Raw genomic sequence first — 22,534 nt, 5'->3', positions numbered from 1 at the left:
ATCCCAGAAAGAATCATTGTGATCATCTAACCTAACAGTTCACGTTTGAAGTGAGTCCATGGAACTGCTCAGAGGTTTGGGGGTTTGTTGTTGGGGTTTTTTTTAATGTTATATGCAAGCAAAATTAAACACAGCAAATGAGACCTACGCAGTCATCTCCAATTGAAGCCAAGTTAGCCCAATGCAGAAAACTTTTGAAACTCAGTTTGAAGAGCTGTCGTGATCCACTTGAGAAATGCAGTGGTCTGTAAAAGTGGTGCGCTGTTTCAGCAGCCTGAGTACACTCAGCGCTGAAGAGTGATGAAGGTTTATTGCAACTTCATCTGCTGGGACATGTTAGTCACTTACTGTAAAAACTGCTGAAGCAACACCTAAGTGACTCCAGATCGGAACCTCGGGGAATAAGTTAAGAGTGGATTTGATCTGAACTCGGCATTGCCTTGTTTTGTGACTTTAAAATGCCCTCAGCGCTATTTGAAGCTAAATATGGTGATGGGGTGGATGTGGCTTGGTGTGTAATATGTTGAGAGGGGGACGGTGAAGTTCGTGTGTTCCATCACTGAGTATAAAAGATGCGGTCCTGCTCCAGCCTCTTCCTTAGAAACTGATCCAAGTAAATGCTTCATGGGGTTGAAGGAGGAGCTCCTGAAAAATAAAGGGAATAATATTGTATTTTTTTTTTAATTAGACTGTAGTCATTCGGTCCATTTCTCATCTCTGTTGCATGTAACTGTAGCAGAGTTTCAGACATCAGCAACAGATTTTAATTTAAACTCTTTGCCAACTTTATATTTTCTTATGCAATTTACTTTTTAAAATTAAGAGCACATGTTTTCCTTCCATATAACATGCAGTACATTTATTGGTATTTTAAATAGGCCAAAGTGAGTGAGCAACCTTCTTTTTTTCTTTCAAGTCTATTTTTTCCCCTACAGGCAAATTGCTGTGGGCTTATGACCCACCCTTTTTATGACACTATTTCAGCACAGATATTCTTAGTTAGAATTCTAAGTTATTCCTTTGAAACAGAAATAGAAGTCACCATCTCAGCTAGCAGTTTCTTCAGCTATGGGATCGTCATATGTGTACACATGTACGTACAAGTATGCCGTATAAATTCATATGAAATCTCTACCCTGTCACACAGTATTTGTATTTTTGTTCCATTTGGGATACTCCGTAAGCTAGTGTTTTCTTCCTCTGTGTTTTCCTGTATAGAGATTAATAGTCATTTTACAAAATGCTTTCTTCTCGGGGGCACGCTGCTATGGCATGGCCATCCTGTGGCATCGCTATGAACTTCTGCATTCTTTGTAAAAAAGATGGAGATCTCTTTCATTTCATGTACTCGTACCTATACAACCAAAATAAAGATGATAACATTTTGATCCATAAAAGGCAACAAGTAGCAATAAAATTTTGGACATATTATATACCATGAAGTCTTTATGTCTTATGTTTAAGCCTGATGTTTAGCACAAGAGTAATTTGCTCTGGTGGAGTGTTTAAGACGTGTATTTCTCTCAGCAGCTCTTGTGCTCAAGTTATTGTTTGGACCATGCAAACAATTTGGCCGACATGGCTTATAAACAGATTTGAGCAGCCAGGAAAAGAATTTAAGAAACCAATACTGAGAAAGAGGATTCAGTTTTACAAAGAAACCAAGCAAGCATCGTGCCAGCAGATCTCAGGCATGAGAAGTGAGATTTTGTAATTGCATCTTTTGTTTTTCCACAGAATCATTAAGACAAGACAGTTGCTCTTCAGTTTTATATTTCATGGATTTTTCACAACTGAGAATTATGTCATCTGGGTTGTTTTTTTCCTAGTAGTACTAATTTGCCTACATTTAAGTCTAATAATAGCTTATTAAACCTGGCATGTGGAATAGCAGAATCTTAGTGATGCAAAGTTTGGGATTCGTTTCCTTGAGCAGTTTGAAGATCTCCGTGTCACACAAAGTTGTCTTGGGCAGCAGGTTGTTCGGTTGTAAGCCGCTTCCGCCAGTGACTTTGTTTATGGGAAAAAATAATCTGGCTGTGAGAACTAGACTTATTTTAAAGTGATTGACAAGAACTGTGTCTGTGATCCCCAATATAAGCTCTTTCCAGTCACTTTGGAGAGATTAGATGTCTCTTAACATCATCTTACTAGCACTGAAGTTGCTCCAAAAGGACTCCTTTAATCATATTAGTTTCGCTGCCATCACCCTGTCTTCAGATTCTTTCTTTTTTCCTAATAGAACCAAATCTGCTTTTGCCATCTATTAGGTCCAACATCAATGCCCCTTTGCATATTAATTACTGTTACTTTACCTGTAACACTCAGCCCAATGTCTTTTGGCTCCCCAGCTTTGAATCTGAAGGCTCGGAGCGGTGGCTTCTTCCATGTCGCAGTAGAGAACACTGTGTTGTGTCATTTGATTTTCTAATGGCTTTGTGTAAGAATTATTGAATATAGAATGAAGCAAAGCAGAAAGACGTAACAGTCGAGTTTGGGAATTCACCCAGTCCCTGTTTTGGCTTGCAATATGACTTTGGAATGAATTTTTCCTGTATTATAAGAAGTTAGCGTTACCTCCTTATCCTAAACATTTTATCCAACTTTTTAGAAAACTTCTGAGCAATGTAATATCTTAGTTTCACTTATATGGGGGAGGAAAAAAAGTTTAAGGAAGTTTTTTGTTTTAAAAAACAAGGAGAGAAAAAAAAAAAGGAAAGTGGTAGTGGAGGGGGAATGAGCGCTCACAGGTTAAAAGATAATTGTTACTATTCCGGGCAGGATTTCGATTGGAACGGCTCTTAAAAAGCCCAAATGCTACGTATGGCAGTTTAGAATTCAGACCGTATCATCCTATAGAAATTGTAGCTCTGTAGCATTTCTTTGGTTAAGTAAAAGCGAGTTAGGCTAACGTTTTGTTATGATCTTGAGGTGAAATTATTTTCCAAAACAATTATAAAAGTATATTGTAGATTATAATTATATATTAAAAGGTACTTTATATTTTAACCTGTATAATTATATACTAAAATGTACTTTACATTTTTAGTCTGTATACAGAATTAAGAAAAAATTAAACATGTGTAGAGGAAAAGATCAGGAAAGGAAGGAAAGGATCTAGTGCAGATTACACTATATGAAACATATGTTTGAGATAATGCTGATATAGCTGAAATATGTGGCCTGTGTTATACTTCTGTATACAAATGATGTGCTCATTCCATCTCTACGCATACACACACAAAATTTTACCTTTGACATAGCAGGGAATAATGCCAATGAGTAATTAAGAAAGCATGGAAGCAAAAGTCAGTCTTGTGATAAATTGCCGAGACGGTTAATATTATTTAATACACATAACAGCTGTGATAGTCGAAGGACACAACTGAAGGTTTGAGGGGAGATGGCATGTCTTTTATTACACCATATAGTTCAAATAGTTTGAAAAAATAGGCAAACTTTCAAGCCTTGGTTTTTCTCTCTCAGATCACAGTATTTATAACAATCTGTCTTGGGATATTAATGTACAAGGCAACGTTTCTGATAGTCATTCATTTCCCGACTTTGGTCAAAAATGAATGTTTCTTTTTCAAAGATTTGTAGTAATGTGGTTCTCAGAGACTGCAAATAGAGGGTTTAGCTGAATGCAGGCAGTATATTAAAAATGTCTAAAGAAGAAGAATGGTAATTGGAGAGAGACATCAATTCAGAGCTCTAGAAGCAGTAACTGGCGTTCCAGGGCAACGGGATCTTTAAATATACAGTAATTTTCATCAGACTTTCTTATGAAACCTTTAATAAGCTTGAGCTGAGTCACCTACATCTGTCTGGTAGAACATCAGTGTCTCATTTCAATATTATCACTTCCTCTGTGAAAGAATTCCAGGGAACTGCTCAGTTACTTGTGAAGCAGGGAGGAAATACCGTGTGAAGTTTTTAGTGAAAATGCTAATTTTCAGAGTTGTATTTACAAATGAAAACACGTGCTTGCGATTAGCTGTGAGGACAACGGTTGTATGCCACAGATAGGATGCTGCTATGCTTCACTGAAGGAGCTAGAGAAGAAATGCACTTAGAAAAGTAACTAATGAGAGTTTTATATGCAAGCGTAAATCTAAAGTAATAAACATACTCTACTACTACTGTAAAGCAGCAACGTATATTCTGAATGCTTCAGGAGAACCACAAATTTACCACATATAACTTTCATCCCTTACCTTTCAAGTTGCCCCATGGAGGGCAGGCAGCGAGCTGAGTCCCCGCTGCTCCGCGGCAGCTCCCTGGTCCCCCACTCCGATGCCGCTGCTGCGTCGCGCAGCGTATTTTGCTCCCGAGGACTGAAGGATGCTCTGTGATCGCACACAGGAGAGTTGTGGATTCTGAAGTCTGTCTCTTGCGTTTTGAAGGTCGTGTCTTACCTGTACTGTGTTTGCAGAGCCTTAAGGGTTCTCTGCGTTGGCCCGTGCCATCCTTGCTCGGCGTGCTCTAGTTCTCTCACCCGAAGGAGGACATTCTTTGATACGTTCCTGGTGCGCATTAGCACGTAATGATGAAATACAGCCTAGAGTCTGTAGAAGTGATTGATAAATGACTGACGATACACTGATACCTCATTAGAAGGTGGCAGGTTATTTCTTAAGGGAAAAAAAAAAAGAAAAGGCATGGACACTATACATAGTGATTATCTGCCACAAACTGTTTCTTCAGTTATGGAGGCACCCCCTCCAAAAAGGTAAATCTTGCTCCATCCATGCTTTGGGCAGGGGGGAGCTGTATTCATCTGCACGTGTGGAGAGAAGGGGAAGAGCAGTAAGAGAGGCCAAGAAAAGGGAGAGAGAATCTTTTGAGTCTGCTTCCGACCCCAGCTAACAGCCTGAGAAAATCAAGTGGCTTTTGTTTTCTGGGGTTGTTTTTTGTTCACTTTGTTTGTTCTTTATTTCAGGTTATCTGTGATATGGAGAACCAAATCCACAAGCTGAGGGAAGAGCTAATTCAGGTAAACGCTCAGCGGAAGCAGCAGCTGCTGGAGCTGAGCCATCAGTGGGAAGAGGAGAAGCAGAGGGCAGCTCGAGACCACGAGACAGCCGTGAATAAGCTGAAAGTGGAGGCAGAAAAAATGACATTAGACCTGAAAAAGGTGCACACGGCGGAAACAGAGAAGGCCTTGGACAAGGTAAGAGGTTTGCATAGGGCTGCTTCTGGTGGCGTGGCAAAAGGGGAGCAATCACCTCAAAAGTCAGATAAGCAAAGTTTCACTGAGGAAAAATGTTTAGGGGTCACTTGAGTTGAAAAAACAGACGTATGCTCTAGATCTGACAGCGCGTGCTGCAATCGCAGCACGAGTATGGAAAACTTTGTGGTTCTGTGAGGAAAGACTTCATCTCTTTGGACACGCAGCGGCAGTGGTCGCCGTCGTGGCTGTTCTCCCCGAGAGCGGTGCTGGGGCAGCACCTTCCAGCCACGGTGAGCGTGGAACGGGGACGACGGTGTGGTGCTCCGGAGCTGGTGGGACTTTAAAAATCCAGATGATTTTAAAGGCAAAGCCAGCCAAGGACTAGGCTAATCGCTTTTCCTTTGCCGGAATAGATAGAGTAGAAAGGGCAGTTCTGTCTAACTGAGCTTTTTCTTCCTTAAAAAGAGGGAAAGTTCTTAAGGAGGAAAAAGTTCAGGCTAAAACTGCAAGGAAATTGGGTCTAGTTGCTAACAATGGCTGGTCTACTTTCGCCTGTGTGCATCGGGTGAGCAGGTACTGGGTGAAAGGCTTGAAAATAGAAATTAACATTTCAGATAAATCAAGGCTTCCCTCCCCATTCTGTTCGGTGGGGTCGCTGACTGTGCGTCAGTGCTTGCTGAGCGTCCCCTTGTACCGGTGTCTTGACTTCAAGTAATTCACTACATTAGGGATGATATGAGCTAAAAAATATGAGTTTTATTTCAAAAGCTAAACTAAAAAACCCCTACTTAATACTTATGGTAGACGCTGTGTATGTGTAAGCAGATAGTTGTTGAAGTATCTTTTATGTGTGTTAATGTAATCATACATTTCATTGCAAAGTGATGTACAGTGGCACAAATTAACAATCCGCACATACTGTTTGAACGGCCTTTGTGAAAATGACATTTCATTTACCTGCGTCAGGTTCTTGGTCTGTAATTTGAAACAGCATTTGGAGGATTATGTTGGAAATCAGCCAGCCTGAAGCCATTAAAATGGCTGTGATCAACAATTCAGAATCTTTTCTGAATGTAAGGAAAGCTCCGCTTGGCATAATTATTTAAAGCCAAGGTCACAGAAAGTATTTAAACCTTTGAAATTCATCATTAAAGGATTAATTTTAACTCAGGAAGACATTGTCATTTTTGCTTAAAAATGGAATTTGAATCTCAATTCTTTTCTTTCTTTGATCTTTTTTTACATGTGTAGTATAGCAAAAGAAAAGTTAACTTCTTTACATCCTCAAATTGAAGTTACAAATAATCCTTCACAGGGCGATATCTTTAATAGTCTTGATTTGTCATTTCTGTCAGAAATACTATTTTTTTAATTTGTTGCATTTTTTCTATTTTTCAGAAAAAAATTGCTAATTTTAAGCTATATTAACTGCTATTGAATTATTATTTTTTCTTATTTAACCTACTTCCCTATTTTTACCTCTAATCAGAAGAGCACATGTTAAGTAAAAGATAGGAAGGGAGGGGGCGAGGGGGGGAAAGTATCTTTGTTGGGAAATCTTCCGCAAACATGTGAAAATACCTTGCATTACCTTCAAATCCCCCTTTACCATTCTGCTTCGTTTCTGTCCTCTAAATGTGGAGCTGTGGAAGGTGGCCACAAAGTCCAAAAGTCAGAGTAGCTTAGAGGGTAAACTCCATTTAAAGCTCAAAAGTTACAGTTTCAGCTAACTTAGTTCAAATCTTGATCCTATTAAAATCCACAGAACTTTGATGAAGGAGATTTTATCCAAGGGGAAAAAACCCCAGCATCTTAATTGCAGCATGAGTTTTGAAACTTGATTTTTAAAAGGTTTTTATTTTTCTAGCAAAACTTAATCTTGAAATTTAGGACAATATGGGAGAAAAATTTGTCCTCTAAGTTTACTCTGGTTTTTGCCAATTCTGTAAAGATTGCTTAAAAATCCAAGGGGAAGTTGAATTTCACTGGTTAGGCTTGGAACATATGACTGTCCAGATTTTCTGAAGGTCAGTCTGTTCCCAAGTGAAGGATCTCGTTCCTCTGTGGTCTGTTTTGTGAGTAATACTGATTTCTGCGCAGATTGCTTTGTGGAATTGTGGACTGTTTTTCACGTGAACCTGATGAAATACAAAAGAAACGGCTAAAACCGAAGTGAAAAGAAAAATTGAAATAAAAATGGGTAGAAGGAGATATAGGATTCATATGGTATTGCCCTGCCCATAGCCCTGCCGCAGTGGGGCTGGGGAGGAAGAGAGTGGGGGGGAGAGAGAGAGAAACAGTTTTTATTGCAAGAGCACTGGACATTTAAATATTTGTTGGTATTTGTAGACAGCTTTTCAATATTTAGGCACACATAATTTAATTTACTGAGGTCTTTAATTTTCTGTTGCTTAAAAATCTCAAATTTAAAGATAGTACATTGTTTACTGTAATATTTTAGTTGATTAATTTTGTTAGCGATTACAGCACGCAGTGCCAGAAAGTTGCTCAGTAAAGGTAGTACGGTAATGTTTTTGAACCTGCGATTCTAAAAGCAAATATCTTTTGACAGTTATTTTATCTCCCAATCAGTAGGGAATGATAAGTGGGAAAATATTTAACAGGTTGCCAAATGGCACAGTGAAACCCGCACTGTAGGAAAAATAAACGTGGCATCTGTTGTTGTAGAAATAATAATAAAGGGAAAAGTCCGTAACTTTCCAGTGACCTCCCCTATTGCGGGTATTATTTTCAATTAAACACCGCTTTGTAGGAAAGTGAGCCGTAGCTAACCGAAATATGCACGTTATGAGCAGTGTTGAACCCGTGGTGGCCAAGTTGGGCGCCTCTGAGACTTCTCGGTGCCGAGTGCTGCTCCCCGCGCTGCAGGAGCGCGGGAGGAGGTGACGAGGGCTCTACCTGAACCGCAGTCGGAAGACTTGTGGGAGCAAGGTCCTTCCCACGAGCCTGGCACGCAGAGACAGGGCCGGGCTGATTAGAGGAGCTGCTCAGCGGGCCGGTGCGATGCAGAGGTAGCTGTTCGTCCTGGGGCAGCACAGCCGTTCGTCTTTAGCCTTGCTTTTTGCTAAATCAGGTGTGCCACGGCCCGATCACCCCCATCACCTTCTTGCTCACCTTTTAAGACATACCATGGTAGCTATGTTAGAACGCAAAACCACCTTATTAGATAAGGATAACAAATGTTAATGTCCTTAAGGTCAGATAGGCCACGCTGGACATAAATCAGACAAAAATTCAAGATGATAGCATGGAGAATTTGAAACGGTACTTAGCGTGTTCTTACGACTTCAGTACTTTCCTAATATCTGTTATCTGTCTCTAACATAAAAATGACTTGAGAGTATCTCCAAATTATTTCTTGTCTATTAGTTAAGGAATCTTAAATATGGTTTCAGAAGAACACTTGTATTCAATCACAGTGATTTTGATTTACTTTTAAAGTATAGATTTAAATGGCTTGCATTTCATTATATCAAGTGATTATAGCATTTTTTTGATGTGATGGTAATTTTATTTTTTTTTATTTGAAGTCATACCTCATTATGATGAAATGAAACATAAACTGTTTAAGAACCAAACATATTAGAGAATACCTAACACTGTAGTTAGGCTCCACTAATGACTAAGTTCAGTGGGGAGACAGGTGGTTATAGGTTGCGTCAGCAGCACTTGCGGCAGGAACGCTGACCGGCCAGGTGTAACGGACTGTGCAAAGCTTATGAGCATTTTCAGGTTTGCCAGAAATTACTGAAAGCAAGAGACAAACTGCATTTCTAAGTGCGTGCAGATGTGAAGCTTGGCTAACGCAACTGTTTGTAACATTCATCTGTGGTATTTTCTTGGCGAAGAAAATGAACATTCAGAAAGCATGACCCCAGCAGATCAGTAGACATGCTAACAATGCTCAAAGGAAGCAACCTTGGAACTGAAAATATCTCATAAAAAAGCTCGCTTTGAGCAGTGCACATGAGCAAATTGGAGTGGGAGAAAAAGGGTTTGTTTTTTTTCTCTCTAAATAATTTTCAACATTTAGCTTTTTATTGACTTCTTTTTTATATTTAAATAGATATTTTGACTCATCCCGTTAAATCTTCATGCAGGTTCCAGGAACATCTAATTCTTAGTGCTGCTTTTCTTGTGGAGAAGTAATTCACATTTTTCTGTATTGACTGTACTGAACGCACATGATATTTGATTACAGGATGAAGCTGTAGTCAAAAAATAAAATAAAGCAAAAGGACAGTCAAACACTTTAGTTCCTGGACCACAATTCTTCTGATTTCAGTACAGCTGTGAAATGGTTCACTCTGGAGAGATGGGACTCCAAGACGGCATGCAACCTGGCCAGAGCCGTGCAAATTGTACTTAGAGGTTTTATAATGTAGCAGTTAGTTCTACTCTGAAATTTCTGTTATTTTAAATAAAATTTGACATTTACGATGTTTTCTAGTCCATACCTGTGACAATCACTCCACCTATGTCTGGTGGGAAGTCCACAGAAAACTGAAATGCTTGGGGAATTCAAAGTTCAGGTCACTGTGTAAGTGACCGCTTCCCTAATTAAGAATAACTGTTCTATATAATAGTTATGTTCTAATATAATGTTTTGTAACAAGGCCTTTTTCAAAAATCTGCAGACAGTGTCCTATAATTGGATGCTTAATTTTTTAACAACTTCTACTTGCATACAGTTTACAAATAACATACTGATAACACACCCTACAGAGCGTTTTAGTCCTCCTTTTAGCATCAAGCTTTGTGATGCTGGATTAATTAATTAGCAAGTGCAGCCCTAGGATGCAGTCCAGTTGGACATACTCATCGGGCATACTTTATACTGCATGTGTAGGAAAATGTTTAAATGACAGTATCTCTTCTGGCGCTGTTGTTAGTACTCATACAGATGCTGTCATACTGTTCAGCACTGGCAAAGAAATAGAAGATGAAGAGAAAGAATATGACATCTTCAGAGATAAAAGAGATACTCCAAGAGATACGCCGTTATGAGTTTCCCCTAAGCAGTTAAGTTACTTAAAGAATAAGCACTGCATGCTTTCCATTAGCTTACGTTATTGAATACTGTCTCTAGCTCTTGTTCTTCTCTGCCAACTCAACATTTCATTAACTACCAAAAACGGTTTCATCTTTGTATCTAAGACCTGGGAACTGGACCATCTCTGCAGCAATTCTGTAGGTTCCTGCTTGGACTTCTTAGCATAAGGGAGCCTTTGATCTGAGTGACACCTTTCACTTCATTAACTTGAACACTAATAGCCATAGCATAGATAGCTTCGTTTCTGCGAGCATCCAGAGGAACTATTTTCACAGTCGTTGCAGCGATACCCTGCTTATTTACATGGGGGCAAATAGGTCAACCATAAAATGTGGACATGTATTCTTCCCGAGTATAATGATATCATTAAATTGGTATCTAATTACAATGTAGATGTATGTTTTTCTCCTTGCTGAATGCATTCAGGATCTCCACCAGTTGTATATATGCCATTTTTTTAGACTAAAATTTTTAAATGTTTACTTGAATCTATTACATGGATTCTTTTGCTTAGGCCTTAGCTATGAATAATCTAAAGAGCTTCTAATTCTTACCAAGATGAGTTGGATATTTCCTGAGTCTCTTAATTTTTTCCATTATAATCCAAGAATTGGCTATGATATCATCTCTCTGTTCCAGAGTAGTAATATTTTTGTTGTTTTTATGTTGTAGAGTCTGTGTACATTTACTTACATTTGGTTCTTGAACATTTCTGATGCAGTGTTAGTGATTCACCAACTAATATTATTCAAAATGAGCATAGTACTTTGGTTTTGGAGAAAATCTGCCAAAAGCCGAGAAGATCAAGACAAAAGAAATGTATTTCAACAAAGAGAAAAGATTTATGTAGCAAAGTTAGTGTATGTTAGCACAAGAAGTGCAGATTATTTAATCTGTCTTTATAGTGCTTTTACAGCAACTCTTGCAATAAAATCTTGCTCACAGATAAGGGGGGGAAACCAATTTCCTCTCTAGTGTGTCCCCTTTTGCACTGCTCCTTCTTACTCCTCTAAAGAAGAAAAAAGAAAGATGATAGTGGACCAGGAACATGGTCACAGGAATTGCATCATCCCTTCGGGGAGCCATTTGGAAGAGTCTTCAATCAAGAGAGCCAAACATGAAGAAAAATATGGTAGAATAATCTCAGGGATATTTCACTCAAATGAGACTAAACAGAATTTATGGCTCGCTCTACTGGAGATCTTTCAAAGCAATAGTCTTTTATTCACAGTATTAATCTGCTTCTGCCTCCTTAAAACCAAAGCAAACCAAAAAAAAAAACCCCAGAAAAACCCCTCAGAAAAGCAAAATGGTAAGATTTCTGCCCATCAATTGTACTTGTAAACCTGATTCCAGAGGTAACTGAGACTGGTTGGTATAACTGTCACCGTGGGAAAAAATCTGCACCCCTGAGCATTAGGCTTACTTTTTAACATCTTCATTAATGTTTGGAGAGGAGATCAAGCACCACGTTATTTGCATTCACAAATAACACCATAGGGTTAAAAATTAAAATGACTGATGCAATACTGTTAAATAATGAGAACCAGACAAGAAGAATCATAATTGAGCTAAATGATAAATTATGACAAAATATGGAATTAAAAAGATAGCTTTCAACAGGGCAAGGACTGATATAATTAAAATTAGAGCTCTGTCATGTGGCCTGTCTTTCAGCACACTTTATTCACTCCCTATCAGTTATAGTTGGTTAGTTGAGAAGTTTGGGGTTTTTTTAGCCAACTGGTATTAATCTAAGGTATATATCTGAGAAGTATTCACAGGTGGGGTTTTTGTCTTCTCTGTCTCCTATTTCTTTTCAAGTCTGTGTCCAAACACCACTTCTAGTTCTGCCTCAGCAGAGCACACTCTGCTTTTTTCTCAATTCTTTAACTTCCAGGTTGTAGCCTTTGCTGCATATTCATAAGATCAAGACTCACAAAATCATGAAGATGGTGGATAAGCTGAATGTTGAATTGTTATTTACCGCCCAAGAACTTGGGCGTAGTTGCTGGAAACTAATAAGAGATTAATTTAAAACTGGTGAAAGAAGGTACTTGAATTGATTTCCATGGAGGTTGTGGAGGCAGATAGCATCAGCAGGCTCAAAAAAGGATTAAACAGTTTTACGAGCAGCATGTACGTAAGCAGTCACCACGAGCCTTACTCTGGAGGACTTACCTGATGGTTTTAGTACAACTGATGTTTCAGTCTTAACTTTCCTGGTTACGAAGTGCAGGAGGCTTTTCCAGTGGCAGAATGACTGTTCTAATTATTTTTTCAATAGTTTCCTGAGCCTTTCTTTGCTATCCAAACAGACTCGAACACACCAACTTTATCTTGTAACACAGAATTGCTTATTATTTTAACTTTATTAAATATTTTTTAAAGCCCAATTGAATCATTACCTCATTCTCTCCCTTTTTTCCCACAATACTATGTGCCTTGCAGAAGGCTGATTGCATAGTTTTCTCTAATTTACCAATTTTACTTATCTTTACATCCCAGGGTACGTTATAACATTAGGAAAAACATTGGCTATTCTCCAGTACGGTAGCTGATTGTAATGTGAGATTACTTTTTTTTTTTTTAACAACTCGGCCAATTCATTCTTAAATTCTTTCGGAATTACTGAATGAATGCCATCTGGTCTGGGTGCCTAGGCAGGGTTGAGAGGACAGGTCCCACCACCGCTGCCCTGTTACTGGATCCCAATACCTGCAGCGCTCACTGCTGATTTCAGTGGGGCTCGTTCACGGGTTTGTTCACGCAAACAATGGTGACTGCTGTTTGTTACCTGGAATTCGTAACTACTAAGTGGAAATTTCTCCTGCATCCCATGCCCTGAGCTCCGCATCCTTGCTTTTCTTGAAAATTTCTAGGCTAATGCATCCCTTACACAAAGACTTTCTCAAGTCTCCCAAACCTGAGTCAGCAAAAGCTGCCCCATGGAATGTGTCCATCGCATCCCTGCTTAGGTCAGTATTTGGATATTTAAATTTTTCACTATAGCTTTGTTTTAGGAAGAATGCTCAGTTATCAAGACCAAGCTAATATAAAACATCATTATTGCATATTTAAATTCTGGCACAATTTGAAGACATTGTTTACGCTAATTTGCTCCTTCTTCATATCTTTGTAATAGAGAAAAGCTGCAGGTGGCTCTTTTTTTCCCTTTTTGGAGGCGAAGGAGTGTTTGGAAAATAGGGAAGGGGTAAAGCGATGTTATTAGTCCTTCAGAGTCTTTAATGTGAAGAAACAAAAGTGTTCCAAAATGACTTGCTTACAGCTGCAGAACATGTCATGGACTAAAACCCACCTTCGTTAAATGGGTGAGAAAGAATTCTAATTGTTTTGAAGTTCTTATGATCAGTCTGCATATGCTTCATTGTAATGTGATACTAAAGTGCCTCAATTATGATTTGTATATTTTGGTGCCAGAAGGGTTTTTTTCTTATGCTAAATTATTAAGTTCTGTCAGCTGCTGGGCTGTCATATAGAGATACAGTAAATCACATTATATTTTGTCATGGATTACACAGAGCAATAAATTTGGGAACAGAGATCAAAGTAGTTTCACAATCACATCTGAGTGTAGGAGGGGTGTTTAACTTGTAGAAAATCTGATTTAGGTGAAACTGTTGCAGTTCTTGTGTGAATTTGAAATGAATTTTGGTGTTTGCTTGAAAATGAAAGGTACAAATCCCCAAAAGAGTTCTCCTGTGTTTAGTTCAGAGGAGTTAATTCTGACCTACAGCTGCAGGACGGAGAACGGATAAATAATTAAACATTGGGAATGTTAAGAGTCTCGCAATGTCTTAATTATGTTTTTAATTGCTTTCATGATTGAGCAATATATTCCATTCTCTTTAACTGGGACTTTGCTGGACTTGCGCATAGTTAGTCATCGGTACAGTAATGCTTTCTGGCTCCGTGAAGCTGTCGTTCTTTTGGGGAAGCTTTGTTGTATTTAAAACTACAAAAAGTAATCCGGCGTAATCTTGCTAAGGAACACTGATTGCTTCAGATCGTAGATTTGTTAGGGGATTTTGTCGTATTTTGAATGTTTGTCTTTCCAACTGTAGGAGCTTAACTTTTGTTGGGTTCTCATCTAATGATGTAACTTAGCAATGCCGAGTTAACTTAGTAATACCGAGTCTGTCCTTTTGTTTCTGGTTTTCCTTCTATTTTCATCTCCAAATGATACATATGTAGGATTTTTTCCCAGTCATTATCTTCTTAATGCTTGCTCATTATTCAAGCTTAAAACAGCAATGGAGAATCTAAAAAATAAAACCAACATTCTTATCCCTTCATAGTCCTTTCAGGAGCACCATAGTCTGTCCTTGGCAAAAATCAAGGTGTATAAACTTAGTTGATATATAATGATAAAGTGCACGGGGCTCAGAAATCTCCGAGTTCTGCAAGAATCGTGTATTGTAAAGCTCGTAGTAAGCACTCCTTAACTGAGTCAAACCACGGATCAGTGGCACAATGGTATACCGTTGCTTTCTATTTGTGGAGGAAACATTAGCTTTGGCTTGCATCTTCAGAGATGTTTAGCAGCCTGTCCTTTCGGGATTTGACTGCGTGTCGGCTCTTTGGGTACCAAAACCCTCTGGGCCTGAGTGATACAAACTGTTCTGGAAAGTTCTTTGTCTCTCTTTCCTGCTCCAGTACAGAGCGCGTGTGAGCAAGTGAGGTGCCTGGGTAGCGGAGGTGCCCAGTATTTCTGATGAATGAAGGCAGCTTGTAAAAGCTCTCATAATTCCTGACCAGTGCATGTTTTATTTGTTAAGGCTCTGAAAAAGAAAATGCCACCACTTTTGAACAGAATGTCTTAAACCCACTTTAAATAACCATCTTAATTTAGTTGGATAGAACAGAAGAAAACCGGGAAATATAAAAAAAAATCGTAATCCAGGGCTGTATTTGTGCTGTACCAGATTTAGGCATGTAGCTGTGGGAAAACTGGGCTTCAGTACCCTAATGTGGAGAGTGTTGCAGTCCCAACATCGTCACTAGGTTTGCACAGTTCATCTTATCTGAATGTTGAGCAAAAGAAGGAATCGTGCCATAACGTAAAAGCCACCTGCCTCCAAACTGTTTTGGCAAAATGTCACAGTACATCTTCAGATTAAAGTATAATTCGCCGCCTGTCCTTTCAAATGCCTGGTGCGTGCAGCAGTACTATCTCGTATAAAGTATATTTAAGGTACTGAACAATTTCATGTGGCAACCTAGACTGTTAATCTGGTTTTAAAACCTTGGATTGTATACAAGGCTTGTATGTTAGGCCAAATCATGCAGTTGGTTTTAAGTAAGGTGCCTGGCTCACTGCAACATGGAGTAGAAATCAGTATTAGTGAAGCTGGGAAATATTTAGATGCCCGGTAAATCCGTTTAGATGAAGCTAGTATTGCGTACTAGCGTAAGGATGGTATAACTTTGGCATCAGACACCAGGCAGTTGGAGTCTCACAGGATAATTTTTGGAAGAGTTAAATGTCTGTAATTTCTCTACGTAATTTCAGAATGATTAGAAATACACTGTTAGTTTAAATGAAAGGACTGGAAATCAGAGTTTTCCTAAGGCACAAATTGCACAAGCAGTTTTTCAGTTGGCCCCCAGTAAGCACGGAATTCAAATGTGCCACAGAAAGGCAATTCTCTGTACGGGTAGAGTGTCCAATTCATCTCTCTTCATTCTTGGTTTTTTTCCCAATGAAAAGTGCTTAGCACATGAATGAGAGGGGTTTTTTTTTTCCTAAAGATGTATGTTTAAAGAAAAAAAAAGAAAAAGATTTATAGACCTACAAAAGTGGAATGTAAAATAGAATATTAATAGGATTTGTGAGTATGACAGATTGGGATTTCTATCATTCATTTTCAAAACCCTTGAAGTCATTTGGTACTTGGCTAATTATTCTGTTAACATCATTTTGGATATTGAACTATTTTTAATGGTCTTTTGGGTGGCTCAAATTACATATTTGAACCGGTATGCTATTTTCACTGTTACATAGAGATTCGGCTTTCCATTTAACTGATTGGTGGGGAGAGCAGTGGAAAGAACAAGAGTATTGGCGTAGGAAGTCACCCGCTGTCGGTATGAGAGGCACATAAGGAAAATATATGTTTGAGGCTTTGAGGTCGAAATGAAATTTTTATGTGCAATCAGATGAACTTAAAAGGTGATCTGCTAGTCTCTGAAGTTTAAACAGATACTGTACAGAGTGTTTTAACGTACCTAATAACAAAAATTGCTACAGTTAGCCATTCTGAAGGTCATTTTCTCTTGACATCTGTCAAATTACACAATCTTGAATTTTGGTACAAAGCATAATGCTGTCAAACTTAAATAGAAATATTCCAGAATGTGGAGTGGTGTGTTGTTTTTTAAGGTAAATGGACCCCATTTACATTAGTTCTTTGATGTTAAATTCTTTGCTGCACATCAGAGAACAGTTGCTTCTTCCCTGGAGCAAGTTTTCTTTCTTCTCCTTCCCCCACCCTTTGATTTTTTTCCCCTCCCTTTTTTTTTCTTTTTTTTTTTTTTTTAGTTTGCTTACACTTTTATCTAACTAATTATGGAGGATCAGCTTATGTATGGCCATCATTTAGCTAGTTGCAGGCATTTTGAAAAATGGTTATTTCATAGCTAGTACCCTGAACAGATTTCTTAAATCTGCTTCTCTATCAGTGAATATGGGTGTGTATATATAACCCTCTAGTTTATCAGAGTTATGTTTGTGAGGGTTTTGTTGTTTGTTTATGTTTTGGGGAGATTTAAATCAAATTGAAACATTACAGAATCCATCACATAACTGTAATTCATATATAATGAACAGGATTTCGCTATGCATCCTTAATTCTTATAGATCTATCTGCATTTGAGTTGCAGGAATTAGTTTTCCTCTTAATTTCATGGCATGATTGAAATCTAACTTTCAATCCAAAAATCCCCATTCCAAAGCTGGAAGATATGCAAAGATTTGTACTGTTCCAAAAAGTTCTTAACAGCTGCATTCTTGGTAAACATTCAAGACGTCCTAAACATCTTCATGGATGGTGATGGAGGATGAAGTTGCCCATGGCCCTGCCAACCCCGTAGTGCAGCTAGAGCCACCGTTGATGCTGGAGGTGGCCGTACCGGTGAGCAGCCCCTGGGGCTGGTTAGGGCGTGCGTTCCGTCGAGTGGAACTACAACTAAAAGTCCCCTCTAATATATCTTACACCTTTAAAATAACATATAAAAACTTTGTAATTAGGGTAGGACATGGCGTGCTTTTGCGATGTGGTCCCATCGTAGATCCTTTGCTCTTTTATTCTTAGTAATGCTGTTCTGTTTGATGAAAGGAAAAAATGAAAATCAGACTGTGTTAGAATAGCATCCATTAATTCAGATACCACATCTGTAGTGCTAATACCGTTTTTAATTTTAACGTGAAATGTTTTGTTGAAGTCGGTGCAGTTTTGCTCAGCAACCACAGTATGATGCTTTAAGGCTTGTTATAGAATTATAGTTGGTTTTTAAAACCAATTAACTGTAACGAGGACATAATCTTTTTAATGCAAAAGTCTTCACTGTAATATAAAATAACTGCATGTAAAATTGTCATAATCAGATAATTTTAGCTAAAATATGTATTAACTGTGTGAAACTAAACTGAAGTTAATTTTTGAATCAGTGGGATTCCTCTATGGCTTATCCAATTTAAACCTTTTTATTATAAAAATGGATATTACAATTGATATTTCTGACAAGTTTTTGCCAAGTGTGAATTTCAACAGCTACCTCTCGCACACGGAAAACTAGTTTAAGACCATTAACTGCATTTGCGGTGCTGCCCATTGCTATAAAAAGAGTTAGACTTTAATGAATACTGGCTGACCCTCCAAATGTTCACCTTCCGGTTGGATTCTTATTCATTATGTTTCTGAAATAGCATGTAACCTGAAAGCGAGGGAATGCCCTTAAAATAATACAGAAGCAGCTTATGCCTCATACGATGCATGAGCGAGCAGCCTGTTAGAGAAGAAGGAGCCCAGGAAAACGCTGCTTGTGTACACCATGTCATTTGTAACCTTCTCGTTTGTCAGGATAAATGTAATATATTCCGTGATGTTCACTGTACGTAGCTATGTGTGTTTACTTTGCAGTAAGCCATTTCTTATTAAAAAAAAAAGTAAAAAGGTGCGCTTTTTTTTTTTGTGTAGCAGTGCTACACGTGCCCCTGGGGAATAGGTTTCTGCCTCCCTGGGCTGCAAAGCAACAGCCTGTAGTCAAGAGGTATTAAATTAGTTTAGTCGCAGGTTTTAAAAAGGGAAAAGCTTTCTATTTCTGCAGTAAAAGAAGATGGAAAAGAGTGTTCCTGTGCATCACCATGAATTGGCCAGTGTGCTATAACTTGTAGAAACTGCCTTCTGCAGAGCCTCGCTGGTGCTACCTGTGCAGTTTGTGATGATGCAAGACCTGTGCGGTGTTACGGATCTAGAGAGAAAAGCTGAAGTCAGCAGGTGTCCATAGTTTTTAGTGCCACAGACTAGATGGCTGGTTTTAGAGCCGATTGAAATGTGGTTACCACCTCCAGCGGAAGTTTTGGTAGCTCTGTATGTCTGAAAATCAGACCCCTCAAATAAGGATGTTTGGGACTGCAAGTAAATGCAAGAATCTGTGGTTTGTTGATGACTGGGAGACAACTTATAAATATTTTGCTAATTGGAATCTGTTAAAGCCATTATAAAAGAAAATGTTGTAATTGCCTTTAAATAAACTGGTGGGATATGCTTTCTTTGCTTTCAGTTAGGCACAAAGCACTGGAATTCAGCGTATCTTTCTTTTGGATCGCCATGTCTATCAGAGGTCATCCTGGTTCTACTCAGTGTGAACAAACAAGTTCTAATTTGTTTATGAAAGTTGTGAGTGTTTTATTTATTGGGATTTCTTCTATGGGTTCAGGAGGTTGTAAAGCTGTTTCTATGAAAGATGAAGACTTTTACCCCAGGCAGGTTGAGTGAGAGCAGCTGTAATGTGATGATCTTTGCAGTGCCTTGCTGAGTAGTATCTCTCCCTTTCTGGGAGTAACAGTGATTTATATTATTACTGTAATTTATTTTTTACTTTTTTTCCTAAAGATAAACTGGCAGTTTCAGTCACTTTATGATACACAGTGGTGGCAAACTGTAATCGGAAACTAGATGACAATACAGTGATAAGAGTGTTAACGTGAGTGAGCTGGAGTACAAAGAGAAACGTGGCATGCAGGGAGCTGTCTGGCATAGCTGCTGCTGTGTTACTGCTCTCTTTTTAGTGATGCAGCCCCACAATATGCCCTTACGGTGCTTGTGGCACACTTTAAATGATAAAGGTAGAAGAAGTGGGATTTAATTTGTCTGCTGCTCCAGAATTCTTGTATATGCTGTTTTAAACCAATATGGAGTGCCATTATCTCTATTTATAACCAAAAACAAGCAAAAAATGTGTTCTCAAAAATTACGCTCATATTTGATAATTGATTTTGATTAACATTTTTAGTAGACTTCTTAGTACCAACACATGAAATAGAGACTTCCATATGTTTCATAATCTTGGAATTTGAGGGGACTCAAGATCTTAAATTGCAGTATCAGAACCATAGAATGGTTTGGGTTGGAAGGGACCTCACAGCCCACCCAGTCCCACCCCTGCCATGGGCAGGGACACCCTCCACCAGCCCAGGTTGCCCAAAGCCCCATCCAACCTGGCCTTGAACACTGCCAGGGAGCCAGGGGCAGCCACAGCTTCTCTGGGCAACCTGTGCCAGGGCCTCAGCACCCTCACAGGGAAGGATTTCTTCCTAATATCTCATCTCCATCTCCCCTCCTGCAGCTTCAGGCCATTCCCCCTTGTCCTGTCACTCCCTGCCCTTGTCACCAGTCTCTCTCCAGCTTTCCTGGAGCCCCTGTAGGGACTGGAAGGGGCTCTAAGGTCTCCCTGGAGCCTTCTCTTCTCCGGGCTGAACAAGCCCAACTCTCTCAGCCTGTCTCCATAGCAGAGGTGCTCCAGCCCTTGCATCATCTCCATGTTCTCCTCTGGCCTTGCTCCAACAGCTCCATGTCCTTCTTGTGCTGGGGACCCCAGAGCTGGATGCAGTACTGCAGGGGGGTCTCACCAGAGTGGAGCAGAGGGGCGGAATCCCCTCCCTCAAGTATCATGTAACCTGTAAGATTATTTTTAACGGCTGTAATACACTTACGTTAAGCTGCACTGTACGTTACTGCCTGGATTGTATGAGATGATTCGAGTCCTGTCATGCTTGGCGGTGATTCGCAAACACTGTCTGCAGCTTTAAAGCTCCTAAATTTATAGTCCAGTAAAATCAATAAGACTATTTGCTTGACTGCAGTCCCTGGTGTTTGCAGAACTGGAGTTTCAGTCTTGCAACTGGATCCAAACAGGGCTCAGAGGCTTCGGGGTCCCCCAAAACGGGCGCTGGCACGCGGGCAGCTGAAGGAGCTTGTGTTTGTGTGCTGGATGCTGTGCCGTAAAACTAAGGACGACAGATCAAAGATTTGAACACGAGGTCAGATAGATTTTGAAAACTTAATCAGCTTAAATTTGCTTCAGAACTCGGCTTCGTAATATTCTGTCCCCCTAAGAAAATATTTTTCTTAGACACCTGTCCTCAAATTTTAGAGCCAAGAAAACAAGAGCGCTTAGCAGTTCATTTGAGGACAGCGTTTTGAGGACGGTCTATCAATATAATACTGTGGCACTTGGCAAGAAAAATACAAATCAGAATTTTGTCCTGAAATTAGATTGAATTTATTTTAGTAATTATCAAATTATTTCTGAAATTAAATTATTTAAGGAAAAAACCTTAAGAGCTATTTTTCCCCAGAATTATAGATATATGTGCTTATTGGATTCCAGTATGACAAAGCAGCCTTGTTTTCAGTTTGTTTTATTCTTTATCTTTGACTTGTAAAAAAAAAAAAAAAATGCTAGGAGAAGGGAAGAGCAGTATGTCCAAGAGCTCCTGGTTGGTTCAGCTGCACCTTGGCTCGATTTTCAGTGCAATCACCACCTTTAAAGAAGAAGGGACGTGCAATGGGACAGAAGGCAGTTCCAGACACCAAGCTGAGACACGAAGTCGTGTCCTCCATGTCGCGCTGTACCCTTGCAGCCGGTGCCTGGGACTTTCTCCTTTCCTTTTCCCTCCGTTTAGAAATGAAGTCACCCTGATAACCTCGTGTGTGTGTTACCTCCCTCCTGCCACACACACAAACTCACTCTTTTTTTTTTTCTTTTTTTTTTAATCTGCAGAAGTCTTTATGTTTGTCTAATAATTGGCAGCAGAGGTACAATTTCTCCCCTCTTTCAAGTGATGAATAGTTGGCCGGAGATCAAAGGCAAGCCCTTGCGGTTTTTTGGCTGCCACAAAAGGGCGTTGGAGTTGGCGCGGGTCCCAGCCGCTCAGCGATAGGCATGTGGATGAGGTGCCAAGCGGAGGGGTCGGTGGCAAAGTGTCTGTACACGTTCTTCATCTGAGCTAATCTGGTTGCCTTTTGTGTGTATTTCAGGCAAACAGCCGGCTGAAGCAGACTGAGAAGGAGTACAGTCAGAAGCTGGCTAAATCCTCGCAGGTAGGTAGCGAGAAGGCAGGAACCTCACGTGAATCCATTTGATTTGGAAACTTGATGAAAAGTGTAATTACTTCTGCTCTTGGTCTTGATGATCAAGAGAAGCCATAACCATTTCCCAATCAAACATCCAATGTCTGTCTTGCAGATTTTAACCTTTCAAAAAACACAGAGCATTAAACTCACTAGAAAAAATGGGTAGGAATTTTTTTGAGTTCTAAATTTCATCTTTTTCATCTATTTTTTCTTCTCCTGAGGACCCAAGAGGACTGAGTCCTCCCTCAGCCAGTGGGAAGGGAAGGCGAGGTGCTCCGTCAACCAGCACATCTCATAAAATCAGGAGCAGTTGCACAACCAGGACTTGCATTATGTGTCACAAGGGTGGTTTTTGCCTGCACAGCTGATGGCAGGACGGCAGTCCCAACTCTGCCGTTTAATGTTTATCGTTGCTCCTAGCCAGTTCAGGGTTTCTGCCCAAAAACCCTTTGAAGAATGTCACTGTCCTGAAAGCAAACTGGTTTTGACTTGAGTTTTTGTTCTTCAGAGTAGTATTTTGAACATGGAAGATGAAAATGCATGTTGAATTTACATATATGCTTAAAAATGATGACAGGATGATTTTTAAATACTTCAGCTTCCAGATTGATTGACAGGTAGTACTGA

General features: G+C 39.4%; 1 protein-coding gene across 5 annotated transcripts in view; it reads left to right on the top strand.

Annotated features, from left to right (window-relative positions):
- CEP112 (centrosomal protein 112) overlaps positions 1-22,534 on the top strand; it is a 171,800-nt gene that overhangs the window by 103,226 nt on the left and 46,040 nt on the right. For all 5 annotated transcript variants that reach the window (XR_008579771.1, XM_054846683.1, XM_054846680.1 and 2 more), the window contains 2 exons: positions 4,943-5,173; positions 21,812-21,874. Coding sequence is in view for 4 of the 5 variants with exons in the window: in XM_054846683.1 (XP_054702658.1) it covers positions 4,943-5,173; positions 21,812-21,874 (294 nt within the window). In the remaining variant the exon portion in view is untranslated. The remainder of the gene's footprint in view (positions 1-4,942; positions 5,174-21,811; positions 21,875-22,534) is intronic.

Source organism: Grus americana, chromosome 18 (assembly GCF_028858705.1).
Source record: "Grus americana isolate bGruAme1 chromosome 18, bGruAme1.mat, whole genome shotgun sequence".
NCBI classification, from domain to species: Eukaryota; Metazoa; Chordata; class Aves; order Gruiformes; family Gruidae; genus Grus; species Grus americana.
Note: the sequence above shows the minus strand (reverse complement) of the source record. Positions and strands in the feature narration are given on the sequence as shown.